A 13791-nucleotide genomic window follows, 5' to 3' on the forward strand; every position below is an offset into this window, starting at 1 on the left:
TTCCATATCTTTGCTGACCCCATCAGTAGACGTTCTAATTATTTGTATCAGAAATTAGTTGGGGGGGAAAAAAAATCCTTTCATAGATCATTGCCTTGATTTCTCCTCTCCCTTCCTTTGTCCCCTCCAATTCACACCATCAGCTTCAGGTAGGTATCTCATCTTCTCCTCTGCAACCTCAAGGGTTGCACAGTGACCTGGGACTGTCCTCCATGGTCTTAACTAACCCTCCAGCTTTCACACTGCCCACTTGCTTGATCCTGGGTGCATTCACATGAAGGAAATAGCTCCTACAGAAGGCATGTAACAGCTCTGCAGATGTTGAGGTGCATGTTCTCTAGTTCAGTCGGGATAAAAAGCTGGTGGAAATCCCCTGTCAATACTGGTGTGAGATGTGACTGCCACTGAGTGATAAGAGCAGGTTTGTATGCAGCTTGGAATGCTCCACATGTACAAAGATTTGAGAATCAGTGCAGAGAGGAGACTCACTCCTATTTCCAAATTATGTTTTTAACAATGTTATCTATCTAATGCAAAATGGAAACACAGAGAAGAGGCAAATACATTTCAGTTTTTCATGTGCCTCTGACTGTGAATGTGCATGGGAGAGACTTCGTTATTACTGTGAAGTGGCTGTTGTCTTTGTGATATACTTTCCCGGTGGTTAGGAACAAAATTCATTCTCTGTTTCCTAGATGTCACACAGATAAGCTCCATCTGATTTTAATAAAGCGGGCAGGATTTTACTTTTACTTGCAGTTTTGCTAAGATTAAGATTACTTGGATTGCCTGGTGTTTTCATATTCAAGGACATGAAAGAAAGTCAACTTAAAGTGTGAATTTCAAATGGCTTTGTTAAACTGCAGTAAAAGTCTTCAGGTTTTAACTGACCATAATTAGTGCTGTACTAAGGCTTGCAATGCTCTAATTCTAGTCAATCCGTATCCTTGACTTTCCCAACTCCTCTCCAGTCAAGTTGAGAAGGGTGGAAATCTGATAGTGGCAGAAAAGAAAGTAGAGAAGAGACCCTGAATGAGTGTTGCCTGAGGAGAGCATATCCAAGATGAATTAAAGGTAGCTCTGCTGAACCAGGTTGGAACCTCAGCATGAAGTGGAGAAATTGGTAAAATTGTTTCCAAAAGCTGAATGAATAAAAAACAAAAACAGAAAACCCCCCAAAACAACACCCCCACCCCCGAACACCCCAACAAAACAAAAACAAAGACAAAAGGAAGATTAGACATGCAAAGGCAAAGCTCTTTACCCATTGCAAAAGCCACCAATAACCTGTATCAATCTACAGATTGTTTTTCTTTTTTTTCTCCAAAACAGTAATCTTGCATGCAGTTTAAAGATACTGATGTTTCTTAGAGTGGAGAGAAAAGCCTAAGAGTGAGCATGCAGAAATGGTTTAAAAAAACAGGATACAAAAGTAAGCTGAATAGGACAGAACATTTTTGACTCTGATGCATGTCAATTGTACATGTGCTGAAGCCGAACAGATTTGATAAAAAATGTTACATACTGAATAGCTCTTCTAAGAATGCTGTTATGAAATAAAAAACACAATAATTTTTCTAATGATTGTTTGCCTAAAATAGAAGGGATATGATTCTCATGTCTGAAAAGCAGTTACAAGAGGTTTCAGCTTGCTACAAACCCGTTTATAAATCAGGAGAACAGTAAGTATATAGGTGTCACAAATACTGTCCTGACCTTCACATTTGTCATGTTTAGTTACCATTCTTCAGGTATGACAGCTGTTTGAGAAATCACTGGTTACAGTGGCAATAGTAGCTCAGTGCTGACATTCATCAAAGAACTGTAATGCTCTTCTCACAGGAAAAGCAAGCTAAACTTTGAAAATGTGGAGGTGTGTCAGAACAGTAATTGCTACTGTAGCCTGATTACTCAAAGAGGTTCAAGTGATCTGTTGATTTGATGCTTATCAAAGCTTGGAATAATGGAGAAGTTTGAAAGGATCAAAGAAAAACTAATGTTATTCCAGTATTTTAACAGGCCTGGCCCATGTAATCGTAGGTCAGTCGTGCTTCATGCTTATCCCAGATGGGTTTGAAAGAGTGGGTGACAGGATATCAACAATAAAGAACATTTTCTTTGTGAATGGCAATCAGAAGTATTTTATGAAAAAAGGTATCATCACATTTGCCACATTGGCGAGGAGAGAGACTAAACATTTGGTTGATAAAGCTAACTGTTCATAAGCTCTTGAAAGCATCTCATTCTAACCATAGGTCAAATTTGTAGCCAGCCCCCTGTTGAATGAAGAGGCAGCAATAGCAACTGAGTTCTGTGTGGTGACTGGAAACTTGAGCAAAAATGCATCTGTGATACATCCGGGTTGCATGCATGACACAAGACTGCTTATAGCAATGATGCAGAGAAGTACTAGGGGGTCAAGATGAATAATCAGTTGAACACAAGCTCATAGTGTGCTCTGGTGGCTAAGAAAGCAAATGCAATCCTTCAATATTCAGGCAGGAAAATACAAAGGAGGAGAGAATAGAGCTGCTGCTTTTTTTCCAGCACAAGTAAAGAAGCTTCTGCAATTCTGTGTTTGTTTCTATGTTTTGTGCTGTAAAAAGGGTGCTGACAAATTCTGCCCCTTCGGCAACTGCTGAGTTTGTCTACTACATAGCTGTAGAAGAAGCTTCCCTCCAGGATACCGTGTGCACGCTGTGGCCGCAGAGTCGGTCTGGGTTGCAGAGCTCTAGATGACTGCATAGCAGAGCTCATTGGGAAAGGCTTGGATTTGCACTGCTGAATGTGTATTTAGATTTTCCTGCTGCTATTTCATCTCTTCTTCTCAACCCAATTAAAAATCTGGCTGCTGTCTAGCTATCAAATGCTAACACAAACACCTGTGTGCCAGATGTGTACAGCTGTAAGTCCGTCAGTGCTGATCCATCATCAGAGCCATAAGCCAATCCGTGGAGTAATTAGAAAACACTTTTTGTTTTTTCCCCTTCTTCTGTCCCTCCTCCCCATTTTTAATCCTCTTATTTTTCCAGGGTTTTCTCTCTTTTGCTTCCTGCTGCTGCAAGTTTGTAAGGTGAGCCTTGCTCAGACTTTCTGTCTCTTTCAGATAAGAAAACAGAGAGCCTAAACCAAGGGAGCACTTTTTTCTGGCTGCAGAGTGGCTGGTTTATACTGACAAATGTTAAATTATAAAGGTCCAAATGTCAATAGTATGTGCCAGCTCAAGAAAAACACTTGAAAATAGTAATGTTGTGTGGGCTACACCAGACAGGATTAAGATTTGATTTTGCCTTCCCACCCACCCCCACACCCCCCCCCAAAAAAAAAAAAAAAAAAACAAACTAGTCCCTCAGACATGTTCTGGAGATACTGACTGTAGGACAGGGAGCACTCTTATGGCCTTTTTGAAAGCTGAAGGCTCAAGTCAGCAGCAGAAAGCAGTTCTTCAAGTTTGAGGGACAAAAATGGTAATAGATAAAGAGGGTGGGATATGATAACACTGCAGAGGTTTTTACTGCAGTTGGTAAGACAGCCTCTTTGCAAGGGCTTGCTGGAAGCAGGCTAATGTAAAAAACCTCTTTCTTATTCCACTATGCTTTCCTCATGAGCTCTGTCTCTCCTTTTGCCCAAGTTCCCTACTTACAGCTCTCCACTTCAGGATTGCCTCCTCTCTCCTCTGCCCAACATGTAGTAACAGTGCTTACAGGGGGACGTTCCTGCTGGGGAAAGGAGAGAGTTTCAGAAGGACAAGGGGGAAATATGTTCTCCTTGTCTAGCAAAGAAGATGAGATAGTTTCATTTGCTCAGCTGGGAGTTGTAATGGATGGCTTATGTGAAGAAGACATGTTGGGTGTGAGGGAAGTCGTCTGTGATAGAGAGGGTAAGGCAATGTGGCCTTGCCCAGAGAAGGTGTCAGTTGCTGTGTACAGAGCAATAGAAAACATGAGGGCACCTCACTGCCCGCTTGGTCTTGCTTATGTGCAACTTTGGCTTTTACTTACCAAAACACTGCTTGTGCTAGCGGAAATCCTGCCACCTTAGATAATTCAGATGATTCAGTCTTTACTTAGCAAAGCTAACTGATTTTTATCCAGGGGTTCCCAGCTCAGTTTGATGGTACAGTGCTATTAATTTATAGTCATGGTATGTATCCTGTCATGCTTATTTGAGGAAAAGCTCCTATTGACTTCAGTTTATTTGAACATACTTTTGCTTTAACAGAAGTGGTGCCATTGTAACGGTGAGGAGCTGTGTTTCAACTGTTGGGGCTCTGGAATGCTGAAAACAGCAAATCTCTGAAATGTAGCCTAGAAGATGATAGGATATGTTTAAGTTAGGGTGCAGAGTCACTTGGAAAATAGCCCAAGTGTCTCTGGAAAGTAAATTTACAAGTATAATCTCTTTATTGGGCCGGAAAGTACACCCTCAAGACAGAAAGGAGAACAGAGGAGGTTGGTTTTTTTTTCCTAAATAGAGACCAACCATGGACTAACAGGATTGTGTTTAGAGCAGAGATGTTTGCACAGTCATGGAAAAACATGTGTTTTTTATCAGGGTTAAAGCTTGCCTCCTACTAATGTTTCCTAATTAGTTCTTTTACTCCCCGCCTGTGGAGAGTGAAAGTCTGGAAAACACACTTCTTCCTGGGCAGAACTTTGATCATTGCTTTCCTCTGCTTCTCCCCTCACCTTGTGTGATGGATGACATACCAGCAGTCATTGCTGCCTGGACCCTTTCAGAAAAAAAAGAACTCCGTGAGTCTTCTGTAAGCATCTTCAAGTGGAAGCTGACCTCTGTGATTTAGTTAGTATTGACTGCTTTGTTTTTCCCTGAAGAGCATGAATAATATCGGTGTTGAAGAACACAATTTGATAAGAAGGTCTTGAGATCCATTGTATAGTTGAGTTTTCTCTGACGTAATGACATAGGGTTACAATGTCTAATTTGCGTAGGCTATAGTTGACCGAATCAAATACACTTGTGCACAAAATCTTAGAGTATGTCCTATATTAGTGTCTGCCTGCTATATGTTTGCAAAAAAGTAGTATGCATATGAGGTGCTTGTATATGAATCTATGATCAGCTAGATCCCATGTAACATGTAAAAGTGCAAATTACTCATCCTATTTCTTGCCTGCCTCTCTGTCCACCGGTTGAGCTCTGCCTGCTTGCATCATGTTTCCTTGTGAGCTTTGTGCAAATGTATGTGTGAAACAGACTGTGCTTCATGCTGAAAGTGGTTGTTTGCTTCCTTCATGAGGAAGATGGGCAGCAAGCTGGGTAGCAGGAAGGAAAGGATTACTCTGTTTGTAGTCTGCTTTCTTAGTGATGGAGTTAAAATGTCATGAAAACTATACAGCAAGGTACAGATTTACAAAGGGAGATGAAAGAGAGGGAGATGCTTCTGCATTACCTTACATGATCATACAGTAGTGCTGTTCCCCTCCTCCCGAGGTCAGGACTGCATTTACCCTGGTACAGCTGTCTGTGTACTTCAGCGTTTCTTAACTAGTGCCTGTTTGCTGGGTACGTTTTCACTAGATAAAGCAAGAATTCCTCAACATACCTATCTATGACGGGCCTCTAAAAAGCAAAACTTCCTTCCCTCTTTTGTCTTTCCCATGCGGGTTTTTAGTTCAGGGCCAAAGATGAGGGATTAATTACTAGCTGGTTATAATGGCGAAGATGAACAACCAAACATAGCTGGAATTGGTGTTTACTTGAGCTTGAAAACTGAAAGGTAATGGGAAAAGGCTCCTTGCAACAAAGCTCAGTGTGCACTCTGTGTAGTTCCCTGCTTGCCTTGTGCATTTATGCTATGGTCTGCGTTGTGACTGATCTCCTGAAGCTCAGACCTCTTACATGCCTTCATTTGTTTATTATAGGAATAGGAGTTTATAGTAATGCTGTTTATACTAAAGATGGGTGAACCATGACAGCAATAAGAGGAAACCATCATGAACCTTTGCCCTGAACTCAAACCAAACTTTTTTGTGATTTTTAAAGTCCTGTTTCAGTTTTCAGTGTCACTGTACTTTGTTCTGTCAGGACTGGAAATGGGTGCCAAAATATAAATGGTATTTGCAGTGTCAACCTCAGATTTCACAAGCAAATCTGCTCTCATGCCAGGGAGTATGGAGTTTCTTAGACCTCACAAGTTTCAGTAGTGAGTATAACCTTTCCAACTCCTGCTGCTTAGCGCAGCTAACTCAAAGCACTAGGTTTGCCCATCACCATTTCATATGGGACAAGATACTATTTATTGAACTAATAAGCATTCCTAGGGGAATGTGTGCAGGTGATTACTTGCAGATGAAATACTGAAACGAAGTGCCATGTAGCTGCATTTCCCTGCTATACAAGCAAGGGTGTAGTGACTGTCCAGCTTTGGCCTCCTTCCTGCTAAATGTGTTGCAAGCCTGTTAGCCAATTCTTCTGCGAAATTATAGTGGAGCTGCCCAGTGCAGAATAAGAAAGTAAACTCTCTTTTAGGGTCTATCAGTTTTGTTTTGAGAACAAAATGTGACTAATGTGTTTCTGGAACCTGAGTTTCTCCAAATTTATTTGCTGTCCTGTAGGCTTTTCTGTTTCATATTCCAGACTTGGATTCAGTATTGAGCTATCCATCTAGCAGAGTCTGATAGATTAGTAGGGCCAATCTTGGGAGTAATCAGTTCAGGTTGTGTCTGCGTTCCTCCTTTCTGCTCCTGAGGAGGAACAGTCTTCCTTCCCTCTCTCTCTGTTTATTGTTGTATCAGAGAATGATCTGATGTTTGTTTTAACACTGAGATGAAGCTGAATTCACTGCTGTCCAGCACTCTTTAAAGCTGGTGTGCTACTTGAATATTTATATCATGCTGACATTTGCTTACTTTAGAGAAGGCTTTATTTCCTTGGAATATTTATCATAGTATCCAGGAATTTCCATGTTGAACTGCTGCTGGATCTGAATGTTGTATATAATTACCTGGGTTCAAGCCCAGTTGCCGAAGGGAAGTTAACTTCCAAAGAACAACAGATAGCTCTGTGGCATTAGCTAGCTGAAGGAAGAGCTGGCAAGTTTTTTTCCTGGACTGACGTGGAGCAGCCTGGAAAGAAGACTCACACCTCACTTCAGCTATATAGGTAGCTTTGTCTACCTCATTATGGTGAGAGTCCTTTCCCTGCATACCTGGCATCATGGATGGGGTGCCTGTATCTGATGTGATCTGTTGACCTAGTTATGGTCTGGGATGGAAAATAAGATTTGACGTCTCTTGCATCCTGTTTTTCCCCCGCTTTCCACCAGTCCCTTTCCCAAAGGTTAAGGGGGGAGGGTTGGTGCAGAATCCAGTTCCTGCCTTCCTGACACACTTTGATGCTGTGACCCACTTTGTGCATAGAATAGAAATGGCCAGCTTGAGGCTTGATCAGAATTCAGCCTCCTGTTGTTTCCAATCAGCTTATATGACTCTCTTGGGCTTCTGGGGCTAGAACTGCTCTTTTTCTGCTGTGCATAAAGAGGCACCATGATTTATGAATCAATTAATCACTGCATGCTGAGGAGCTGTTCACGGTAGTTAAACAGTGAAAATAAAATGCTTGAGTATATAATAAAGACGGATCATAATGAATATGACCCTCTACCAATGAATTCTCTCCCTCCCTATGTTATACCTCCTACCCATTCTTTCCCAGTATAGCCAAGCTATTGAGACATGAAATTTGTCTATCTTGGATGGCATGGGGTTCATCAAATTACTTGATAAGGGTGGTGTCTATTTGTGTGATTTCTACCCCACCCCACCCCCCTTCCAGTCTGATTTCAGTTTGCTGCTAAAGTTGATAAATCCACAGAGAAGAGGAAAAAAAAATTGATACTACTGATTGTAAATCTTTTTGAGTAGTCATAAGAAAATCCACCAATAAGCCTCCAAAACTTAAGGAGGGGAAGGTGAAGTCTGCCCTGCCTGGTCTGTAAAACCACAAAAATGTGGTGTGAAATTTCCAAGAAATATTTCCATCACATAACTGTCATTGTTTGCTCTGTGTAACACACACATCGTTGCTGTGCGTTTCTAAAACTGCACGATACTGTAAGAACTAGGCAAGTTTGGTAATAAGCCCCTGCTAAGACTGCTGTTTGGCTTCACAACTTACTGAAGCACTTTGCAATTTAGGCCAGCATTCAATGACTGTAGTCAGATCAGGGTGGCATATTGCTATGTGGAGAGCACCACTGCCATTCAAAGATCTACCTGTGAGGTAAGGATATGAGGCAAGAGGTTTTTCAACCTGATCACATGGTTTTGCACCAAAACTAGGCTTTCCATGAAAAAAAATATTCATTACAAATTATTGACCCTATACATGTTCTATTTTCTAAATAAAATTATTGTTTTATTTGACATTATCAGTAGATACCCAAAATAGTGGTAGAACATTTCATTAACAGAAAGAGTTATTTCCTGTCTGAAAAGTGTGTTCTTGGTAAATGAAATGCTGAAAAGCTCTTGAAAACTTTATCAAATAACCATCTGTTTTGAATTCTGAAAAGGATTTTGGGAGAGTGATGGTACTTCTGTGTTTTCATTTTGTTGTGGTTTAACCCCAGTTGGCAACTAAGCACCACACAGCTGCTTGCTTACCCTGCCCTCTCCCGGTGGGATGGGGGAGAGAATCTGAAGAGTAAAAGTGAAAAAACTCGTCGGTTGAGATAAAGACAGTTTACTAGAAAAAGCAAAAGGTGCATGCACAAGTAAAGCAAAATAAGGAATTCATTCACTGCTTCCCATGGGCAGGCAGGTGTTCAGCCATCTCCAGGAAAGCAGGGCTCCATCACACGTAACGGTTACTTGGGAAGACAAACGCCATCACTCTGAACATCCCCCCTTCCTTCTTCTTCCCCAGCTTTATATGTTGAGCATGACGCCATATGGTGTGGAACAGCCCTTTGGTCAGTTGGGCTCAGCTGTCCCAGCTGTGTCCCCTCCCAGCTTCTTGTGCACCCCCAGCCTCCTCGCTGGTGGGGTGGGGTGAGAAGCAGAAAAGGCCTTGACTCTGTGTAAGCACTGCTCAGCAGTAACGAAAACATCCCTGTATTATCAACACTGTTTTCAGCCCAAATCCAAAACACAGCCCCATACTAGCTACTGTGAAGAAAATTAACTCTATCCCAGCCAAAACCAGCACACATTTTTTCTTTATAGGCAGGCTTTGAAATTTTACATTTTTGTTGCAGAGTATTTCCTGGATTTTCTGAGTACCAAGAGCTGGCATTGATGAGTACATGGATTTGTGAACCTTGCTACAAGCCCACTGGTTTTAGTGGAGTTGCTCTTGATCTCACCTGTGTAACTAAGAGTAGACTTCATTCAAGCCAGAAATTAGGTGCAGTGGTGTGAAGCAGGTTAATTCATTCTCTCTGCCATGCATTGAAGCTTGCAGTGGAATTATTATATTTGCCATTTATCAGTAAAAGTAAAAGAATTTTTTCTTTCCAAGACAATCTAGTTTCTCATTTTTGTTCAGCTCTGCTGCTGGCATATGTTGACTGTATCTAATAGCCTTTGTTTGCATTCTAAGCTTATCTCATAAATTGGCTTTTGAAATGCACAATCAGCAGTAATAACGTTTCACTGTGGTGACCATGGTTAAACATTTCTCTCCTGTTTCCCCCCTCCCTTCTCTGTTTGATTTTTAGGACCCAGGTTTCTCTTCAGTGATTCATGACAAACTCCAAGTTCCCAATACAATTCGTAAGGCATGGAACGAGAAGGATAACAGATGTGATGTTTGTGCCACACACCTGAACCAGCTGAAGCAAGAGGCCATTCAGATGGTGCTGACCTTAGAGCAGGCCGCCAACTCAGAACATTACGATGCCTCGCCAGGCTCTCCCCCACCTCTCTCCAATATCCCCACATTAGTGAGTCCCCGGCACATGGGCAGCCTGCAGCCCAGGGACTGGGCATATGTGCCTGCTCCTTATGCTACATCTAATTATACAGGCTTTGTTGCCAACAAACACAGTGGAAAACCCAACAGCCTAGGAATAGTCAATGGGGTGGAGAAGAAAAATGGCTCTTCTGGACACCAAGCCAAGGTCAGCTTTCAAATGGCCACCAGCCCCAGCAACGGTAACGTTCTCAACTCTGTGGCTATCCAGGCTCATCAGTACCTTGACGGCACCTGGTCTTTGTCAAGAACGAATGGCGTCACTCTATATCCATACCAAGTAAGTATTTTAAAATAACAAAATATGTTTATTTTCTTCCCATCAAAGCTTGCATGGGCGTGCTAACACTGCTTGCTCCGCTTAGGGAGAAGTAGAGCCATTCACATAGTGAGAACCTCAACAAGGAGTGCTGTAAATTCTCTTTTCCCTGATAGGTGATTGAGTTGGGGGAGACACAGATCACAACCAGTATTAATTAGAACACCTTTTACTAATTCAGCTGTTTTATTAATAATAGACCCAAACTGTTGTTATTAATAGCAGATAAGTGTTCACACAGTATATACAATTATTCCCTCACGCAGTTCACAGTCACTCTTGCTCATAATACTTGGTTGGAGAAACATCTGGGAGGCCAACCACACTTGTTTACTCACAAGTGGAAAGCATCACTGGTGCACCAGTGACTTCTGGGTGGATGTTCAGGAAGTACCCAGAGGGTCCTTTGGTTCATCATGTGTGCATATGATCCTATATTCTTTGTCTAATTATAGCAGGCACTACCTTTGTTGATGTGTTCTAAGTTACATACATTCTTATTGATGCTAGTGTGTGCTGGTGGCCTTCTGCAGATTTGACTGATTCTTGGTGTTTTGATTTTTATCAGTTCTCATGGATTCAGCAGGTCCACTAGTCTCCAGAGCTTAGCAGTTCTGGGGAGATTTTAATGTACTTCTCATCATGTTCTTTTCGTTCTCTTTGGCCTGCTGTTTTCTGGCACACCACACCCATAAGTACCTGTAGAACCCATCCACACCAGCTTGCACAGAAGGGGCTTTTATGATAGGAGGTAGGCTTTCTGAGGCACTTAGCTGCAGGTGGTGGGATCTGCAGAGTGCCCAAGCACTGGCAGATTGCAACATAAGCCTATTCTTTTGAGTTCTCCCAGCCATCCCTGTTGGCTTCCTTAGGCACATAAATATCTTTGGAAGTTGGTCTTTCTACTAAGTTATGAACAGATTGCAAGATAGATCCCTAAATTAATATTTAACATTTATCAGTATGAGGGCAACTGATATTGCAGCCAGAAAAAAGCAATATTGTTCATAAGCATTAAGATATTGTCATGCACCAAAGCAGACTTGGTAAAACCAGAAGTGAACTACAGTTATTTTATCTGGAAAATATGTGACTTTATAGTTTTGTGGATCTATGCTCTAGTGAACCTGAATCACATTTGAGCAGGTCAGTATGCGATCACAGTTTGATCTAAGAAATAAAAATCTGATCTTAGTTTGATCTAAGAAAAAAACCTAAAAAAAGAATGCACATTAAGAAAACTGAATAATTATTATTTGTATTAGGAAAATCAGTTCAGTTTTATTGCATTCACAATCTTTTAGGTGAAAATGTGTTTTATTTACTTTTTAATAATGTTCTGGGTTCCTAGATGGTTCCTTTTGTCTTAAAAATATTCACTAAGGAGAATCTAATATTCAAAACTTTCCAGGCTGATCCTCTAGTTTGGCTCCAGTTAGATTAAGGACTGTTCCCTAGCACTTCCCTCTCCTTTCAATAACCTGGAAATAGAAAAGAGAAAAGATAGCACCTGAAGTCTGGTAGCAGATTTTGCTCCTTCCCCCCTGCCCCAAACCCAACCCAACCAACCAAAAAAACCAACCCCAAAAAGCAAACAAACCAAAAACCCCCAAACAAACCTAGCAATGTTGGTCTGTGATGAACTGTGTTGATAGTATATTTTATGTTCTCTTTAAGATTGCAACCTTCAAATGTTGAAATTCTCACTTTACTCAAGTGTCACATTTAATTGTCTAGTCAAGGAATAATAATGACAGCTTTTGTCTTTAAACATGTTGAAAGGATTTTAGTGTTTGGTTATGTAGTATCTGTATCAGACTGGGAATTAGTCAAGTAAGACGAAAAACTTTGAAAAGTAATTTGTTTTTAATTTGAAGTAGTTGGGAGAGGCAAGCTTTGCTTTTTCTGCTTTTGTGTACAGAAACCAATCTTATTTGCTACGCATTTTCAGAACATCTTAGGTCTCTCTCCCATATAAATACATTTTTTATTATGCACTTACTGTTGCAAAACTCTGCTAGGGAAGAGCACTAGGAGGATGAATCTATTATCTCATGTTAATTAGAACCCTTCTTGATTCGAAGGTGAATTAAAAAAGAGGTGCTAGCTACTTACTTCCAAATGTCTACATATTAATTAAATTTTCTTGCCTTCCCTTAAGAACAGTGATTAGAAAAACCTCACTGTGCATTAGCTAAGAGGAATAGGAAATAATTTCTTGGGATAAGAAGCCTTGCACTTCACACAGAAGTACAATACCCTTCTACATCATAATCTTGTTAAATTGATGTCGAGGGAGAAGTCAGTCTCATGGCCCTAGACTTAATGGCGCCTGTTGTAGACACCTCTCATTGTAAATTAACTTTCGTTAGACAGTCTAGATAACTTGACAGAAATGGTTGAGTACCTTGAAAACCGACCGTATTTTCTTCCTTGAAGTATCACCAAAAAGTGAAAACATTAGTTTGCAAGTGACATTCTGTGTCTCAGAATTGACTTATGGCAATATTAGGCATCAAAAAGGATTCCTACTGTTGTAAGTTCAAGGATGTTGCTCCCTTCCCAGGATCTTCCCCTCCAGACTGCCTAAAATTAGAACCTTGTTATGGGGAATGAATGACAACTTTTGTTTCAATTCTGGTGGAAAAAAATAACACAAAAAAATAAAACAAATGTTGTGATATTGTAGGGCTCAGCTGCTGCAGTAGTGTAGGGCAAGTCTTAAATTGCATGCCACTATTCATCTACTTTTGCAGAGAGAGTAATTGCTATCAGGAGTAAGTAAAACAAATGTGAATTTATGTACTACCAGATTTAGTAATTTATTACAGCCTTTTTACAGTTTACAGCCTGAAAAATAGAAGTAGTAATAATGTCTTTAACTGGAAAAACAAAAAAACTCAAGTGATGGAACTGCTCACCACCCGCTGACCGATGCCCAGCCAGTCCCCGAGCAGCAATCGCTGCTCCCTGGCCAACTCCTCCCAGCTTATATACTGAGCATGAAGTCGTATGGTATGGAATAGCCCTTTGGCCAGTTTGGATCAACTCTCTTGGCTGTGCCCCCTCCCAGCTTCTTGTGCACCTGGCAGAGCATGGGAAGCTGAAAAGGCCTTGACCAGTGTAAGCATTACTTAGCAACAACTAAAACATGTGTGTTATCAACATTATTCTCATCCTAAATCCAAAACACAGCACTATATCAGCTACTGGAAAGAAAATTAACTCTATCCCAGCTGAAACCAGGACAGCATGTCAGATGTAAAAGAACCTTTCTAATAATTTCATGGAGGTATTATGGGAACTCATCAATGGATTCTCCTAAGAATAAGTCAGAGAAATAGCTGCTAAGAATTGTTTAGGTAAAAACTGGTGTCACCTGCAGATTAGGAGATGGTGTAGATGACCCCATCAGTCCCCACTGGCCCTGTTTTAGGTGATTCCATGTGTAGCCACCCCTTGACTAGACAGAAACAAAGATCTGGTTCCAAAATTCTGTGACGTCCCCTAGGCCTGGCTCACAAATGAACAGCTGA

The 13791-nt window shown here is 41.0% G+C and overlaps 1 protein-coding gene across 3 annotated transcripts in view; it reads left to right on the forward strand.

The window, feature by feature from the left end:
* KIF26B (kinesin family member 26B) overlaps window positions 1–13791 on the forward strand; it is a 312433-nt gene that overhangs the window by 89921 nt on the left and 208721 nt on the right. For all 3 annotated transcript variants that reach the window (XR_012774798.1, XR_012774797.1, XM_075496030.1), the window contains exon 3: window positions 9683–10216. Coding sequence is in view for 1 of the 3 variants with exons in the window: in XM_075496030.1 (XP_075352145.1) it covers window positions 9683–10216 (534 nt within the window). In the remaining 2 variants the exon portion in view is untranslated. The remainder of the gene's footprint in view (window positions 1–9682; window positions 10217–13791) is intronic.

Source organism: Mycteria americana, chromosome 3 (genome assembly GCF_035582795.1).
Source record: "Mycteria americana isolate JAX WOST 10 ecotype Jacksonville Zoo and Gardens chromosome 3, USCA_MyAme_1.0, whole genome shotgun sequence".
Classification (NCBI taxonomy): Eukaryota; Metazoa; Chordata; class Aves; order Ciconiiformes; family Ciconiidae; genus Mycteria; species Mycteria americana.